General features: G+C 39.8%; 1 protein-coding gene across 1 annotated transcript in view; it reads right to left on the minus strand.

Moving 5' to 3' along the window:
- The window catches only part of C2CD6 (C2 calcium dependent domain containing 6), a 160932-nt gene that overhangs the window by 79995 nt on the left and 62218 nt on the right, over window positions 1–18719 (minus strand). The window contains 4 exon segments of the mRNA XM_046659433.1: window positions 11062–11355; window positions 12658–12701; window positions 14982–15015; window positions 16362–16364. Of these exon segments, the coding sequence (XP_046515389.1) occupies window positions 11062–11355; window positions 12658–12701; window positions 14982–15015; window positions 16362–16364 (375 nt within the window).

The raw sequence follows: 18719 nt of genomic DNA on the forward strand, positions 1-18719 counted from the left end.
TTAGCAGCTTTATTCCTGTCAGTGTCATCAAGAACATACTCTTACTGTGTACATTTATGTAAGTGGCCCAGATGATTCCCTTAGTAGCAGAATTTGGTTCTACACTTTACAGCCCCCAAGAGGGATGTCTTTCATGCACCACTCTGTAGTTTTATAGATGGCAAACCAAGTAGCTAGGCCATTGGCAATAGCCCAAAAGTAAGTAAAAATATAACAAGGTTCTTCAAGTGGAGTATTTGGCCAGAGTTCTGTCCAAACGACTGAAATAACCACATCCATTCTGCAGTTGGCCCTTAGGTGGAACTGCCACAGCAGGCCAGTCGACACCATCAGGTTTCAGCTCAGCTGAAACATCAGTGAACCTGGCCCAGGCACTTAGGGGAACCTCTGTGAGTCCAGGGATCCATTGAGCCAGTGGCTTTGCTTCAGGTGGCAGAATGGAGGACAAAGTTTCACCAAAATCAGTAGCTGCCACTTTTTCATACAAAACCAAAATAATGCTAGGACCAGGTCAGATGCACCCCTGAACACGCTACTACCATTTGGCCAGCAAAGCCTGCTGGTTTAGGACCCAGCTAAAGCATGCTGATATGCAAGTTGGCTGATATAAAGCACTAAGTAGAATGCCCGAGTGAGGTACATACAGTCTCCTAAACACAAAGAGTTCAAAAATACACTGGGCCTCCTCTTAGGTGGTGGGTGGCCAAAGAGCACGTTTTCTTTGACCACCAAAGGAGCTGTGTTGTGAAGCACGCACATAGTCCCAAGAAAATTTCTTTGGCAAGCAGGCCCTTGAATTTGTCAGGGTTTATCAGCCCCGACCCCCCCTCCCCCGGAATTGGTAACGGTGTGATAACACCAGTCTGGGCCATTGAGACCGAGGCTTTTGACTCACTAACCAACAAGACATCATCTACATCTTTAGACATCAGAGGGTGGAGACACTCAAATCCCAATCCACCTACCTGTGGCAAATGGCAAGGACTCTTCTACATGTCATAGTGCCCTGAATGGAGAATTTCCTAGGACACTTTATGAGTATTTACAGTACAAGCATGCAACACATCAATTTCATTATACAGTTACAGTGAGAACTATAACAATACATCAAATCAGTAGAGAGGGCCCTACCCACAAAGTCCCTTTAACTGAACCTTTTTTCCCACTGCAAATTTGCCCAAACCCTCAGTCGATTTCAGGTATGTTTTTTCTACTGTAACACAGACTAACCTACACGTTAGGGGCTACAACAGCTATACTAGCCATAAGGAGATTGTTATTTCCAGACCAGGAGCACAGGGAGAGCAGGGGTGTGAGAGAGGCCAACCTGTGGGCAACAGCTGGAGCAGCAAGAAGGCTTTTGTTAGTACATGGCCCCTTATCTCAGGGTTGGAACCCCCTCCTCCCTTGTGCAGAACTGTCTGGACTCAGGAGCTCCTTTCTTTCTGGCATGTGCTACAATGGGTCACCTTGGGGCCTTCAGCGCCTCTTCCCAACACAGCTCTACATGTGTGCCCTTCCCCTCCCTCTCTAAGAAGGTCCCCAGTACCCTGGGCCTTTTCCTGAAGGCAGCTGAGGCCATTCCATCCTTCCCTACCCCCACGCCACCACCAGAGGGGAGTGAGCCACAAACGAAGCACATTTAGGTGGTTTGTTTTACACCCATCTCTCACCACTCAGCCGCTAAACAGTTAATAACAGGCAGGACAAGTGGACAACCCTTACCACTGGCCCCCCCCCCCCCCCCCCACCCTCACCACCACTTGAGGCAGAGTGTTTGCTTGAAATCCAGGAAATCTTCTCACCTTCCCTAACTCAGCCTGTAGGGGCCCTTTTTCCTTCCTCTTCAGAAAGTCATGTCCCTTTTCAGCATCCCATTCTCATTGCCAAAACTATCACGAACTGTACAGGTTCTAGGATTTTACCCTACTGACAAGCTATCAAGTTATCTGGCCACAGTTTCACGGATGCTAGCAAGAGACTCCTGGGTCAGAGACACAGGACTTTATTATTTATGGGAAAAGCGCCACTGAACCAATGATTTCCTTAAGGGGGCAGAGGGAGAGATAAGGTTTTCCCTAAAGGGGAATTTGCATGTAAAGCTGAGATACTGCAGAGTCAGGCTATCTGTGCACTTGAACACACCATTTCTATTTGACAAGCAAGGCTTATTGGGCCCTTTCCACCTTGTTGGTTGCTGAGTCCAACTTGATCCATCCCCAAATGGAAACCACAAGCCAAAGAGTCCCAGGCCTCTACGGTAAGGTGTTCACTTTTGACAAGAGCTCAGTAGCTTTCAGGGTAATAACTGCTTTCCAATAGCGATGTGTCTGGTAGCTGTGTCAGAGGAGAATAAGTCCAAAACCCCAAAAGAGGTCTTCAGGCAGAGACTCCAATCAGTACAGAGATTTGTAGCTCAAAGGAGTCATTAGGATTGTAGGACCCCAAAAATACTGCATCACAGCATGTTAGACAGCTTCCAAGTCAGCTTGTTGGCTTGGGCCCCAGTGAAAGGATGCTGATCTGTAGGTTAGCAAATAAAAAAGACCAAGTAGAATGCCACATGAAGCACATACTGTCTGCAGAGTCCAACAGGTGCTGCACCTTCTTTTACGGAGTTGATGGGAGCGGGGAGGAGCAAAGAGACACCAGTTTTTCTTTGACTGCCAGAAGGACTGAACATTATGAATCTTCCCAGATAGTCCCAATACACTTTACATGGTAAGGAGGCCCCTGCATTTTGTCAGGGCTTATTAGCCACTTCTGCTGGTGGAGATGTGACAATACCACATTCAAGGCTGTTGAGACTAAGACTTTTGACTTGTTAATCAATAGGACATCATCTATATAGTGAAAGCTGTGGACACCAGAAGGTAGAAGCTAAATCCTGACCTACCCACCAGTGGCTAAAGGCAGGTAAGTAGGTACCCCTGGGGGAGTACTAAAAATATATGCAAACTGATCTTGATCCTCAGGTGTCAGTGTTATGGCAAAGGTGGTTTTGGCAATGTCCAAGATAGCATACCAAGCGCCCATGGTCTGTATAATGGATTCAGTTATAGTCTCATTATCTAGAACAGCTGGAACATGGAAGCAACAACTGGATTCAGTCGGTGATAATCCACTGTAAGTCTCAAAACCCATTAGCAAATTTCACTGGCCATACATGGATGTTGTACCGAGATAATGCATCTCTTACATTCCCTGCTGCCTTTAAGTCCTTAATGAAGGCTGTGAGCTCACTTTGTCCTGCCAGGATTCTATAGTGTTTCTGTTAGACCATCTGGGAGGGCCCAGGGAGACAAGGTGGGTAGTGATTTACATTTCCCACCAGCACATCTCTACATGTGGCTCTTCCGATCATTCTGGCACTTATGGGATGGAGATGGACAAGTATATAAAACAATAATTCCTACTATTCAGTTGTAGAATCAACAGTACATTCAAATTGACCTAGAGAATCCCATCCAGAAGGTTATGTTAGTTCCTCTCCCCATTGTGAACCCTGCTCAAACCCCTTAAACTGAATCCAAGTGACTTTTCCTTTCACAGGTCTGGGTAAGATAGAGACTTGGGCACCCACATCCAACAGAACCATAAAAGATTGGGTCCCTACCCTCCCTGAAATTCCCAGCAAACTTGGATGGTTGTATAGAGCCTTCTATCCACTTTTGAGACAGGGAGACCTTGGGTCCACCTCTAATCATGTTTCTCCTTAAACCTTAAAGATAAGGTGGAAGAAAGGTATCACAGGGTGCAGAAGGAGAAAGTAACTCCATGCCATTTAACAAGACTTCGCATTTGCTGTCAGTTTTGAGTAGCGGAGCAGCAATTCATGGCTCAAACAAATGAATTTCTAATGTTATTGGTCTTCCCAACACTCTATGTCAGGCACCAAGGTTTTCATAGCTGACAGCATCTAGTTAATCTTTGGGAATTCCTTCACTCAGCAGCCATCGCCACACTGCTTTCTGGATAGGGCCATAAGGTTTGTGTGTCCTCAGATGACTTGAACTAGGTTTGCACAGCAGTGACCTACTTTGTGGGGTCTACTTCCATCCAGGGCATCTGCTGTCCCATTACCATGATGACACCTCATAAATTCTTGCCTGGTTTCAACGTAAGAGCTAAAGGAGTTTTCCAGGGCACCAGAGCTGATTGCAATAATTTACATTTCTTTGGGTCAGTTTTTCATTTCCTAGTGGACCACTTTCATCAGCATTGTGTATCCAATTCAGAACAGTAAGAGCCTGAATATTATTTGATGCCTATGTATGATGTTCCACAAGAGTTCATCTATTTTAGGGAAATCTCCCCAAGAGGGCCAAAACTACCTTATAGCAGCCAGAACCCACTATAAAAAACTCTGAAATCTTTTACTCTTCTTTTGGAATGGATGCAAGATTGTCACTCTACACTGCAGGAGTAGTTGGCCATAAGAAGGCCCAGCTGTCTGGCCCTTCCTTTGTAGATATTACACAGTCTGTACCCTCATCTCCCAAGCAAACCAGTCAAAGTTCTAATGAGTCACTTGGTTTCTGTCCATGGCAGTCATGAAGCCCCATCCTGTCATCCTCAGTGTACGTATGCATCTCTGTAACTGTTGTCAGAGAGCAGAATCTTCTGCCCACCCAGGACAGGTTAGTATTAACTGTTAAAATGGAATAGACTGAGAGAGATCATCAGATTGGCAGGAAATCTCCCCACTTGGAGGATAATTACCAACAACCAGGACACTGTCCAGGCACCTGTTTTTGAACCTACTTCCCTATACTTGGCTTGCAACCACCTCTCCAATTCCCTCTCATTAACAGGCAATAAAGTGGAGGACTGTTTATTGCATGATTGACCATACAATTTGGTTAGCATGTTCAATGACCAATTCCCATGGGCTTCCCCCAAACCCAACTGATCAGACAAGATCCTTGTCCTTCGTCTTTCAGAAAGCAATGTCTGTCAGTCATCTTGTCACCAAAAGTTGTCAAGAAACTACCATATTTGTAAGCTAACAAGTTAGCCTGCCATGGAAGCTGATAGAAGACATAAGTCTCCTGAGTCAGAGACAAAGGATAGTTTATTACTCAGAGCAATCATAGTAGCCAGAATGTAAGTGTTTTTGCATCAGTTCCTCAAGCCCTAATACCCAAAGGTGATGCAGTGTTATCTGAGGGCCAGATAACAACTGCACATGCAATGGATTACGTTACAGGAAAAGAGTCCCGTGCCTCTTACAGGATGTGCAGGAATGCGAGAGAACCATGGAGAACTGTCTCCCAACAATATGGACAGATTTATGGAATGACGTTCACCACATATTAACTATTAACGCTGGTAATTTCTGGACAGTGGAATTATGGGATGTTTCTTCCTCGCATTTTTGGGGGATTGCTTGAATTTTTATAACAAGCATCCCTCATTTTCAACTCTTTCTTTTTTTTTGAGGAAGATTAGCCCTGAGCTAGCTACTGCCAGTTCTCCTCTTTTTGCTGAGGACGCCTGACCCCAAGCTAACATCCGTGCCCATCTTCCTCTACTTTATATGTGGGACGCCTACCACAGCATGGTGTGCCAAGTGGTGCCATGTCCGCACCCAGGATCTGAACCAGCGAACCCCAGGCCGCCGAGAAGTGGAATGTGCGAACTTAACTGCTGCACCACTGGGCTGGCTCCTCAACTCTTTACTTTAAAAAAATGCATTATGAACATTCAGGTCAAGATGATATTCAAGTTTTTACAAAGTCCCTGTGAAATGAGCAGAGAGATATAGAAATAGAGGAAAATCTGTTCGCATATTAGAAAACATGGAAAATTACGGGTTAAGAGTAAGGGCAGGAGCTAGAATTCCTCTAAAATGGTTCAACCAAAGAGGCTTTAATATAAATGAAAGGTGTGTGTACAGAGAAGGAAGCAACAAGGGATGTTGAGAGCGACAGTGGGAAGATGTTACCGTTCCAGTCAGAGCCCATTGATAGCTGGAGTCAGGGCGGTGGGTAGTGACTGCAGAGGTGAAGGATCCACTGCTAGAACTACAGCCCCACAGCAGGGAGACAGCAGGACAGGGGGATCTCAGTCTTTCTTTCCCCTCTTGCCCTCCAATGTCCTGTCAGTGCCTGCCATCTGCTGGACGTCAGCCAGGAAGGGTCTGGTGAGGCAGTCCAGAGAGATCACCTTCCTGGGGCAAAAAACAGGACAAAGAAAGGTAGAGAACAGATTGGGGTGGGGATAGGATAGAAAATAATAAGCAGGTATTATCCACAGTCCAAAAGGTTTTCTACAAGATATAGTCAAGATGAAAATAAACTGAAGAGCTGACCAATCAACCAGGAGTTTACCATATTCAAGTAAAAGCCTGACTTGGAAGAAAGTGGACAGGCTCCTTTACCCCTCAATGGAAAGACCCACTTTCCAAGCTCCTAGCACTGCAATCAATCTAGGGCACCCAGCTAAGGTAAGGAGCGCTGACCCAACGAATAAGGAAACACTGAAAATTCAGTTATGTTCTCATTGTTTCAGGAGTATATGTTTTTCCTAGTCCTCATGGGTGAATGAAAGCTTAATGCAGCATCATTAAAATTATTGGAAATATTAAATAACTGCCTTGCCTCTGGCAGCAAAAGAAGTAAATGAGTAATCTCAGATAAAATCCATCTCAGATACCAATGGACAAACAGACCTTCCAGAGAAAAGTATAAGCAAAGATAAAAATGATTTGAAATTTTAAAATGATCTATTTCAAAAGAAGGTCTATTTTGATCAATTAGAAAAGTCCCCCTTACTCCAAAATCAGGAAAACTATTTTTTATCTTTTATAGTCTCAATTAGTTTCAAGAATTCATTACATCTATGAAAACATATGGATTAGAACAACTTCCAGGGAAAAAAATTATCAAATTAAAAAAGAGGATAAAATAATTTTAAGGTGCATTTCACATGCATGACTTGGGTTGATTTCAAGTGCAGAGTTAGCAAAGGCTATGAGTTTGGGATCATGGCTTATTTCCCACCAGTCCATCAATCATCATTCAAGGGTTTAAATTATACAAATGGAGTTCATAACATAGTGAAGGCAACTAAGTTCAAATGGGCAAACAGAAGGTTAGTGATATCACATATACCACTCCCTGTTTTCCCTAATCCTAGTCTTTTGTAGGCACCAGAGGCTTTAATCTCAAAGACTCACACATAATCAGAGCCTTTATCGGTCCCTTTATGGAATGGAATTAATATTGCTGGTTTATGCCTGATATTCAGTATGCCAGAGCTAAGGCTTCATTCCTCTTAAGACTACTAAAGTAATGTGCATTTCCTATGACCAGGTGATTTTAATTATATACAATGAGGCCCAGGAGTTATAATATAGTCAGATATTCCAAAGAAAACGCCTCAATACCCTGCAGTATTTTTAACTAATTAACTAATTCCGCAAATATTTACTGAGTGCCTATCATGGACTCATCACTATTCTAAACAGTAAGACACTGCGGTGAGTGAGTCTAAATCACTACCATCTGTAAGTCAAGTGGCAGGGACAGGCAGTAAACAAGTACACAAACATGCAATATGATACCAGGTAATGACACGTGAAGAAAAAGTAATAGGGATGGGGTAGGGCGGGTGAGTAGATAATTATTTTACATAGGGCGTCAGAGAAGACCCCTCTGAGGAGCTAACAGCTGAGCAGAGACTTGAATGGTGTGAATGAATAAACCCTGAGAAGATCTGGGAGTGGAGCATTTTCATCAGAGAGAAGAAGAATTGTGGCACTACTGCTAACTGATTACACGATAACCACTCCCCATATACTTGTGACTAACAGAACCTGAATTTTGCTAGTAACAGCAACATAGGCAGCTCAAAATGATGAATCATTATTGGCAACCCCATTCTCTTTTTCCAAATACTAGTTTTCCCATTCTCCTTTGAAACTAGAGGTAGTCATGTGACCTAATTCTAGTCAATGAGACACAAAATCTACTGGGTGATTATTGGATAAACTTTTGTTTGTTTTAAGAAATAAAAGCGGGCAAGTGCAAAAGAACTTGCCTGTTCTACCCCCACATTCTCTCACCTGCCTGATCCACACATGATACCCACAACCGAAGCAAACATCTGGTGGTCATGCAGTGACAAGCATGGGTGTGAAAAAGAGAAAAAGATAGGCAAGAGCCTGGCTCCTGGGTCCATGGTGACACTGTTAAGCCACTGAACCAATGCCAGAAATCCCCACCTCATGACTTTATCGGTCAAGTTCCAATTGCACTGCCAGTAAAACCTGGTTTCAAGGTCAAGGTCATAAGGGTTTGGCTAAGAACTGTTGTTAAGACCTCAAAAAGACCCACTCAGCTCGACAAAAAATATTCAAATTATCATAGGGTAGCCTCTTAGATCCTCTCTGCTAGATGGGAGAGCTTCTAAAATTCTTAAGAATATTGTGCTACAGCACCTTGATGATCAGCCAAAGGTAAATAAGGGCCTGTCTCAAAAATATTTAGAGGTGTAACATTTGGCTGAGATCATAATTTGACGCACAGGAAGCCCACAGAATAAAGTGCCTATTCCAGTTTTCCCGTTCCTGACTCACTGTTGTATATAGGGGACAGAAAACTGGTCTCTTTGATTCACAGGTTTTAAGATTGAGACAAGCCTCAAGAAGCCTCATCCACCTGGATCTGATTTAGATGATGAAATTCTGCCCGTAAGCCTGAGCCTGATGCACTAATAGCATGAGACTAAGGGTCTTGGGAGTGGAATAAGTATATTTTCTATGCGGGAGAGACATGAATTACTTGGAGCTAGAGATAGTTAGTCTGTGGTGGTTAATCTCCAAATATGGCCCCTAGCGAACAACGCCTTCCAAGCTTCAGCCCTTTTTTAGACCCCTCCAATACCAAATCAGTGCTGAGCCTAAGACTTGCTTTAACCAACAGAATGCAGTGGAAGTGACCCTGTGCTGGTTTTGAAGCCTAAGTCTTAAGAGTACACAGCTTCTGTTTTTATATATATTGGAAGCCCTAAGATGCCATGTAAGAAGTTCAGCTACCCTCCTAGAAAGGGCATAGAGAGAGAACACATGAAGAGGCCATGAGGAGTGGGAGAGGGACATAGGGAGGGAGGGAAGGAAAGAGAGAGAGAAACAGACACATCACACCAGATGTCCGTGCATCCCAACTGAGCTAGATTTACAGCTGTCCATCAAGGTATAAGACATACAAAAGAGCCATCTTGAGTGTTCCAGCCCAGCAGCTCCTAGATGACTATAGGACTAGCCAACATCAAGTGGAGCAAAACAACTGCCCAGCTAAGCACAGTCAACCCACACAATCTTGAGAGAGAGTAAAATGGTTATTTTAAGCCACTAAGTTCTGAACTGGTTTATTGTGCTACAATATATAACTCACTTATCAAATGAAAACTGAATATTTCGGAAGTCAGACTCAATAAAGAAATTAAAAGGCAAACTAAAAACTATGAAAAAGTATGTGCCATAAATATACAAGTGGTTAATATCCTTATAATATAAAAAACAGCTCATTATAAAACATAAATAGCATCACCAAGTACTCAACAGAAAACAATGGACAAAGGACATGATCCTTCTACTCACAGGGAAAATCAAAATGGCTAATAAGCAGGAAAAAGCTTTAATCTTTTTGAAATGCAATAAAAAAAAAAGCTTTAATCATTATTTAGAAGACCATAAATGCTCAATTACCACTGGTGAGAAAAAAAACCAGTACAATCTTTCTAGAGAGCAATTTGTCAACATGCCATTTCTAAGAATATATGAGATAATCACAGCTCCAAATAAGTAAAAGGATATTAATTTCAAACTTAATGTCCAACAATATAGAAACTGTTTAAAGAATTACTGAATATCCATATTTGAGAATATTTTGCAACTTGCAAATTTTTAAGAAAACTCAGGTAACATGCTTATAATATAAAGTTTAAAAAAGCATAATATAAAATTGTATATATATACATATATGGTTTGATCTAAGTTTTTGAAAACAAAAGATATATGTACATATGCATAACAAAGACTGAAAGGAAATAAAATTGTTAAACATGGCAGTAGAATTATAACTACTTTTATGCTTCTATTTTCTAAATTTTCTATGACTGTATATTACTTTCACATTCAGAAAAAACAAGAATGCTATTCTTTTTAAGTTACATTGGTTAGGCTATTGATAAAGGAAACTAAGAACAATTCCCCAACTGGAGATATTTAATAAAATTATATCTTTCGGAATTTGGAAGGGAATTGAGAAACGACCTAGTATGATCTACTATAAATGAGGAAACACACCTAGAGATTTAGGTGCCCAGGCCTAGTGAAGTATTTGGAGGCAGAACCGTACTTAGAACTCAGATTGCTTCCCCACTGCCCAGTGTGCATTCTCATACTGCTTTATGATTTTCCCATAACAGTGACTCAAACAAGACAGAAAGGTCCAAGTAGAATAACTGTCATTTGGAGAAAGGCTTTACTGGTGTACCGTTAAATTTACATTCAGATAGGTCTCATTTTAAACTATAAAATTACTTATAACAGGAAGAACATAAGCTATTTCCTGTAATGTAACAGTTTTATTAAAAATTTCCACTGAAATAAATCCCCTTTGGATTTACATCTTGTTATTGTTGCTATACTTTCAGCTGAATTTTACACCACCCCATGAGACTTTTCCTTCAAGGGTTCTTTCCTCCTTACTTGATGAATATAAGCAGGGTAGGAATGTTGAACATACTTAGGTACACTTTCACTTGAACGCATTTTCAATTTATTTGTATTTAATTTGTTTTTTAAACAAATTATTTTGTTTTTCCTAATCTTATACTTCTAACATGAGGGCAGACACCCTTAGTTCAAGGTCTTCCTTTGGATCTTGGCTTTGAAAGCTATCTTTCGATTTTGAATCTGGGGAAACCAAGCTCGCGCTCTTCCTGCTAGCTAAGCTCAGACTGCTGCTTTGCCGCCCAATTTCTGTTGGAGACGAACCTAAGTCCCTCCCCTTTGATTCTACCTGGGTCTGTATAGATGCGTCCCAACTTTACCTCTGATGGTGATGAGTCTGTTCTTAAAAGGCCTGGATATCTAGCTTTCAATGTTACTTCTGGTGGACGGAACACATTTTTCCTTGTTCCATCTGGCACAGCTTCTGACTGGTGTTCCCCTAAGGTTCGTACTTTGTCCTCATCTGTTATTGTTACGAAAGGAATAATGAACAATGGAGTATTTGTTTGCTTTGTTGGTTCATCACTTTCAGGAGCAACGGCATTTGAATTATCATGCTCCGGTTGGTTCAAAGTTGGTAGCGTCAGGCCTTTCTTATTATCATTATCCAGTAACTATAAAATATATCAATAAAACAAGCCACCAATTAATCACTACTGACTAGGAAATATTTAAAATGAATAAAACTGGACTTAAAATCATTTGTACCCTTATCATTTATCAGAACAAGATACCATCAATATTTGTAAATTATTACATTCCTTATTAAAAGAGTGAAGAAATTCTCTACTTGCCTGGAACCATGGACTATAGAATATTATCCATAAAAATGATCATACTACTTTATAAAGCAGTGGTTCTCATATATTCATATTTTGTTAATCAGCAACATCTCAAAAAAGAAAATTGAGGGGTCTGACATTTTACTATTATACTATCACCAGTATATCATAAAATAAAGGAAATTTCAATAGTAAAATAGCTCAAAGAATGCTATCATAAAATAAAGGACAGCCTGGGATGCTAAATAAATTTAGCTGTATTAAACATTTTCTATATTGTCTTTTCTTTTCTCTCTCCTTGGACTGGGGAAAACAGCACACAGTGACTCTTCAATTGGTACGTGGGAGCCATTGCCCCAAGGATGGAAATCATTAAATCCTATATGTCAAGTAGTATAGAAGAATCTTTTATTCTTTATTGGTTTACATAGGGATCCACTGCTTTATGGAATGAATATCTTCTGTAAAATTAGCTAAAAAGCAAATAATCTTATGTGAACTCTATTTTTATTTATATTATAAAATATAGATTATTATTCCACAGAGAAAGATTGACTAAAGAATGAGGTTAGGTCTGTGGCATCCATTTCTAAGATCATTGCACAGAACTTCATTATTTTTTCTTACTTGTTTCCCCCTTTTCTCTTCATCAACACCTTTTGTCCCCTATCTTTGCATGCATTTTTTTTTAAGATTTTATTTTTCCTTTTTCTCCCCAAAGCCCCCTGGTACATAGTTGTGCATTTTTAGTTGTGGGTCCTTCTAGTTGTGGCATGTAGGATGCTGCCTCAGTGTGGCCTGATGAACAGTGCCATGTCTGCAGCCAGGATCCGAACTGGCGAAACCCTGGGCCACTGAAGTGGAGCGTGCAAACTTAACCACTTAGCCATGGGGCTGGCCCCTGTATTTCTAAATGTTACTATTTTATGCTGAAACTTCTCTTTTAAGAGTGTAATTTAACTTAAACAAATCATGCAACTGTACAGATATTGCCATCACAGAAATAACCATGAAAATCTGAAAAACTTCTCTAGTGCTTTTTTTCCTCCCATCTATAAATATTTCTCCATTTACAAGTATTTTATCCCTTTATAAAATAGTGACTATTAGAAGTTCTCTTCCAAGTTCCCTTACCTCACTTGGAATAGTTTCAGCTTTCTCCTTTATAAGAGGGACATCTGTTAAGAAATTAATAGAATTATTTTATTATATATAAAACAATAAACACATTATTTATATGTTTAAGTGCACTAATAAAATACTATTACAATTTTTTCTCACCAGGAACAATGAGCAATTTAAATCAAAGCAGCTACTCAAATATAAACATTGTTTAGTAAAAACAAGCTGATGACTCTCTGGGAAGATGGCGGAGTTACAGTAAACAAACAACCGTGGAGATAAAATGAAAACACATATAAAGTGATAAGATCTCAGATCCATCAATGGAAAGACATAAAAACGGGTAGAGAGTATATTTTGCTAAAAGTCAAGAGAAATAAAATAAATCCCAGATAGTCAGTGATAGACTTGGGATTAGAAAAAGAGACTAAAAGAAAGTTGTTTGTAACCAGAGAATATAGGGACCATTCAAGAGAGGCTAATGGAAGCATTTTTTTAAGTTTTCCTAGGAATATAAAGAATATATATTTAGCAAGTAGAAAAGGAAAACCTAAAAGGGAGAGAGAGGGAATAAAGAATTGAGATACAAAAACATGCTTAAGTGTAGTAAAAAACAAAACTTATTATGGTCACTATTAGCTGCATGACTGTGGTCAGTCATTTTTCCAAGCCTTGGTTTTCTCATTTGTAAAATAGGATACTGATAGCTTATCTTATAGGTATGACACAAGTCTACATTAGATGTTGGTGGCAACGCGGTTACATGCTTGAGCTCTCTGGTCAAACAGATCCCTATCACTTAATGATCTCTGACTGGTCACCTCAGATGTTGGATCCTCAGTTTTCGCATCTGTAAAAATGTGGATAAATAATAATAGTGCCCTCAACTGACTGCTGTGAGGATTAATTTGTATAATCCAAGTAAAGCTCCTGGAACACAATGGTCAATAAATGTTAGATGTAAGTACAGGACGCCACAGGAATACAAAAAAAGGAAAGAAGTCACTAGCCTTGAAATAACTGTTTGGATAAGTGAAAAAAGGTAAAGAAAAAATAGAAGATGGTAACCACCACTGAGTGAGCGAGGTTAACCTCCATCTTCAACAGTGATATTGAAAAGGGAAGTGTGATTCTCCTACACCTAAAACTTGAATGTGTCAGGTAGAGAGTAACTAAAGATGCAATAGCTCTGCTAGGCTGGCTGAGCCTCAGAGGTTAGGAAACAAATACATCAAAGCCTGATGCAGTCAGGGAAGTAGAAGTAGAGAAGGAGAGAGGTAACCCGTGGCAATGTCTTATAAACATTGTTGGGGCCAACTCACTGGCATGGTAGTCAAGTTCACACACTCCACTTCAGTGGGTCAGAGTTCGCAGGTTCAGATCCCAGGCACAGACACACACACTGCTCATCAAACCATGCTGTGGCGGCATCTCACATATAAAATAGAGGAAGACTGGTACAGATGTTAGCCCAGGGACAATCTTCCTCAAGCAAAACGAGGAAGACTGGCAACAGATGTTAGCTCAGGGCCAATCTTCCTCATCAAACAAAAAAGTAACAATATATAAATAAATCATTATCCCACACTACAGAATCCAAGATTTTAAAGATAGAGTATTATGCATGTATTTTATTTCTAAATGAATCTTTTAACAGAGAGTTTTTGTTGTTGCTGTGGCGTTTTTTTGCTGAGGAAGATTTGCCATGAGCTAACATCTGTGCCAATCTTTCTCTATTTTGCATGTGGGTCGCTGCCTCAGCACAGCCACCAATGAGTGGTGTAGGTCCATGCCCAGGAACTGACCCTGGGCCACTGAAGTGGAGCGCACTGAACTTAACCACTAGGCCACCAGGCCGGCCCCCAAAGAGTTTGACTGCATGAACAGTATTTTCCATTAATTAAATATCTTACTGATAATTTGTGGTAAGTTCTCAAATTTAATGCTAACAATTTCCTATACCCCCCCCTTCCCTTTCTCTTCCACACACACACACATATACACCACTCTACAGAAGAGATCAACAGCTCTACAGTTAACAATGTTTAACAAAAATACATTTTCATAGATTATAGTTAAGATTTAACTTTTTCCTTGTCCTTTAAGGAGTAAAGGAGCATGAAAAAAAATGAAAATAACTCTTGTGTCAAAGTCTTTTCTTTGGGGTATTACAAAATAAATACCATATACCAAAACTATAACAAAATGCATATTTATTCCCCAACAAAAAAATGAAATCCACTTAAAGCAAATTACTAATTTTCTTTTTGTGATATAACTACTCTTGTTTTTAATTATCTTAATAATAAACACAAAAAGTAAATTAGTTTCTTAACCTGACGTTACAATATCTTCAGGCTTCTCTTCAAGCTGGCTTTCAAGTACCTCATTGGTATTACTTCCCTAGAAGCAAAGAAAAAAAAAAAAGAAAGAAAATATATTGGAGAAATGTTTAAAGAGCTAAAGCATTTTTCTCTGCCTTCATAATTTCTTTTAACACATATAAAAAATTTACAGAAGACAGGAAGGATATGGGTTTGTGAGAAAAGCAATCCAAGCAGTACTATTTTAAAGAGAGGTACACCCCAGCTAAGAGCTGGTGTCCCAAGGAGAGGATATCCACGAATTGACAGGGGATTTGAACAACAAATGTGAGAGAAAAAGATTACAAGATAAATGACACAATAATGTAACTTTAAGGGATATAAGAGGAATACCCCCAGGAAACAGATAACTTTTTCACTGGAATATGTTATGGCCTATGAGTTGCAAAGTGATGCAGATCTTTACAAAATTCCAAGAGGGGTTATAAGGTGCAGTGTCACTGGCTCTTATAAAACATCAGTCTTTCAGTAAGAACCCAAACTCCATAGTCGCTTTAATGAAGAGCACCCAAAACTTTCCCTAAAATACTGATTCTGTCTTAGTAAATGCTAATCAATTTATCCTATCACAGCACAACTCTGCTCAACTATCACAGAGGCACTGAAAAACATGAATATATCAATATGTTATGACTACCACTTCAAGGCTGTGATGTTAACGTTTTATCTATCCACTGAAATCCCTTATTGCCAGGTCAAAATGTAAGGGTTAGATTGTATTTCTAAATATTAAACCTTATTTATAAATCTGATAAAGGTATAGTGTTCAAAATATTTTGTACTCTTATAACTCAGCAATAAAAATACAAATAATCCAATTAAAAAATCAGCAAAGAACTTGAATAAACATATATCCACAGAGCATATACAAATGGCCACTAAACACACGAAAAGATGCTCACATCATTGGTCATTTGAGAAATGAAAATCAAAACCATAATGAGATACCACTTCAAATCCACTAGGATGGCTATAATTAAAACAAAAAAAAGGAAAATAACAAGTGTTGGAGAAGATATGGAACCCCTTATAGATTGCTGGTTGAATGTAAAATTGTGTGGCTGTTGTGGAAAATAGTTCGGCAATTCCTGAAAAAAGAGAGAATTACTATATGATCCAGCAATTTCACTCCTAGGTATACACCCAAGAGAATTAAAAACATATGTTCACACAAAAACCTGCCAATGAATGTTCATAGCAGCAGTATTCATAATAGCTAAAAAGTGGAAACAACCCAAATGTCCATCACCTGATGAATGGATAAACAAAATGTGGTCTATATCCATACAATGGAATATTACTTGGTGGTAAAAAGAAATGAAGTACTGATACATGCTACAACAGAGTGAACGTTAAAAACACTATGATAAGTAAGAGAAGCAAGTCACAAAGGACCACATTCTGTATGATTCCATTAATATGAAATGTCTAGAATGAACAAATCTATAGAGACAGAAAGTATATTAGTTATTGCCTAGGCTTGGGAGAATGGGAGCTTTAGCAGGTATAAGCTAAGGGGTTTGGGGTTTCTTTTAGAGGTAATGAAAATGTTCTAAAGCTGATTGTAGTAATGGACACACAACTCTGTGAATATACTAAAGGCCACTGAATTATATACTTCAAATGGGTGAATTGTATGGTATGTGAATTATATCTCAAAAAACCTGTTAAAAAACTATATCATAAATTACCAATATTTATTATCATATTATTATCAAAATATGAAAGTATATGAATCATGACTAGTATTTTATATATTGAGAATACATAAGCAATAACTGGTCATCACTTTTAATTATCATAATCTTCTTTTAATAAAAAGCATTAAAAGATATACAGAGGAGAGAATCCCAGTTGGACGTCAGCAACATGGTGGTGTGAGCTCACCCGGGACTCTCTCCTCTCCAAATTACAACTAAAAAGAGCAACTACTTTCCAACCAAAAAAAACATCCTAATAACAGAAATCATCAGAGACCCACAGCAGCCAAACAACGGAAGGCAGAGAGGCGGCAGCTGACCTCGGAGGAGCTGGAACGGGGTAGGAGAGAACTTCGCTCCACCCCTAGAGACTGGGATCGCTGCCACGAGTGAAGGAAGGAGCAGGGCATAGTCCAGGACTCCCACCGCCTGTGCAGTGGAAACCCTCTCACGGGGGAAAGCTTTCGCATGGGGGAGCCCCAGCAAGCCACGGTCCCGGGAGACCAGAAAGCGAGAGCTGATCCAATCCAGGCCAGCAAAAGTGAAAGTGCCCCTCCTCCCCCAACCCACGCTGTGCCCCGCCAAGGTGGCTGAAGGTGGAGGGCTCAGAACACGTGGTTCTCGACCCCCATCTAGTGGCGACAGGCTGTAACTGCAGCCGAATAATAGCACCATGCGCAAAAACCACTCCTCTACCATCCAGCAATTTATAAAAGCTCCACTCCAAAAGGAAAACAATAAAAATACAGAAGTAGGTCCTGAGGGCTTGGAAATGGGTAAACTAAGTGAAGAGGAGTTCAAAATAGCTATCCTCAAAATATTCAATGAGGTAAAGGGAAATATAGAGAAACAAGTCAACGAGTTCTGGGGTTACTTCACAAAAGAGATTGAAATTGTAAAGAAGAATCAATTAGAAATACTACAGATGAAAAATACAATGGATCAAATAAAACAGAATATGGATTCCCTGAATGCACGTGTAGACACCCTACAGGAACAAATTAGCATAACTGAAGATAGACAGGCTGAATGGCTCCAGACAGAGGAAGAAAGAGAACTAAGAATTAAAAAAACTGAAGAAAATCTCAGAAAAATAGCTGACTCAATGAGAAAATGCAACTAAAGAATCATCGGAATTCCTGAGGGCGTGGAAGAGGAAAATGGAGCAGAAAGTGTGCTCAAAGAAATAATAGAAGAGAACTTCCCAAATCTAAGGATTGAGACAGAAATGTGTGTGGAGGAAGCTTTTAGAATCCTAGATTTGTCAATGTAAAAAGACCTACTGCAAGGCACATAGTAGTAAAAATGGCAAAAATGAAGGACAAAGAAAGAATACTCAGGGCAGCAAGGCAGAAGAAAATAACCTACAAAGGAACCCCCATCAGACTTTCAGTGGATTTCTCTACAAAAACCTTACAGGCTAGGAGAGGTTGGAGTGACATACTCAAAAAATTAAAGGATAAAAATCTTCAGCCAAGAAGACTCTATCCAGCAAAAATACCCTTCAGATATCAGGGAGAAATTAAATCTTTTCCAGACACACAAAAGCTAAGGGACTTCATAGTCACACAACCTACACTACAAGAAATCCTCAAGAAGGCTCTCATACCTGAAAAAAGAAAAAAAGGGAGTAAGGGGTCACACAACACAGAGTAGGCAGACAAATAGATAGAATCTGAATAGGATAGCAAATATTCAACTATAGCATTAGGATAAAGGGAAGGAAATCTCCAAAGCAAAGACAATCTTATCACTCTAACCATAAACTCACAACACAAGTTGGAATAAGACATGAAAATAATAATTTAGGAGGGGAGGAGGAAAGGGACTCAAACAGTCTAGGCTAAGGAAGTAAGAGACCACCAGAAAATGGACTGACTATGTTATACACGAGATTTTGAATACAAACTTCAGGGTAGCCACCAAACTAAAAAATAGAACAGAGACACAAAACATAAATAAGGAAAAATCTAAGAAACCCAGCATAAGA

The sequence above is a fragment of the Equus quagga genome, chromosome 4 (assembly GCF_021613505.1).
Source record: "Equus quagga isolate Etosha38 chromosome 4, UCLA_HA_Equagga_1.0, whole genome shotgun sequence".
NCBI classification, from domain to species: Eukaryota; Metazoa; Chordata; class Mammalia; order Perissodactyla; family Equidae; genus Equus; species Equus quagga.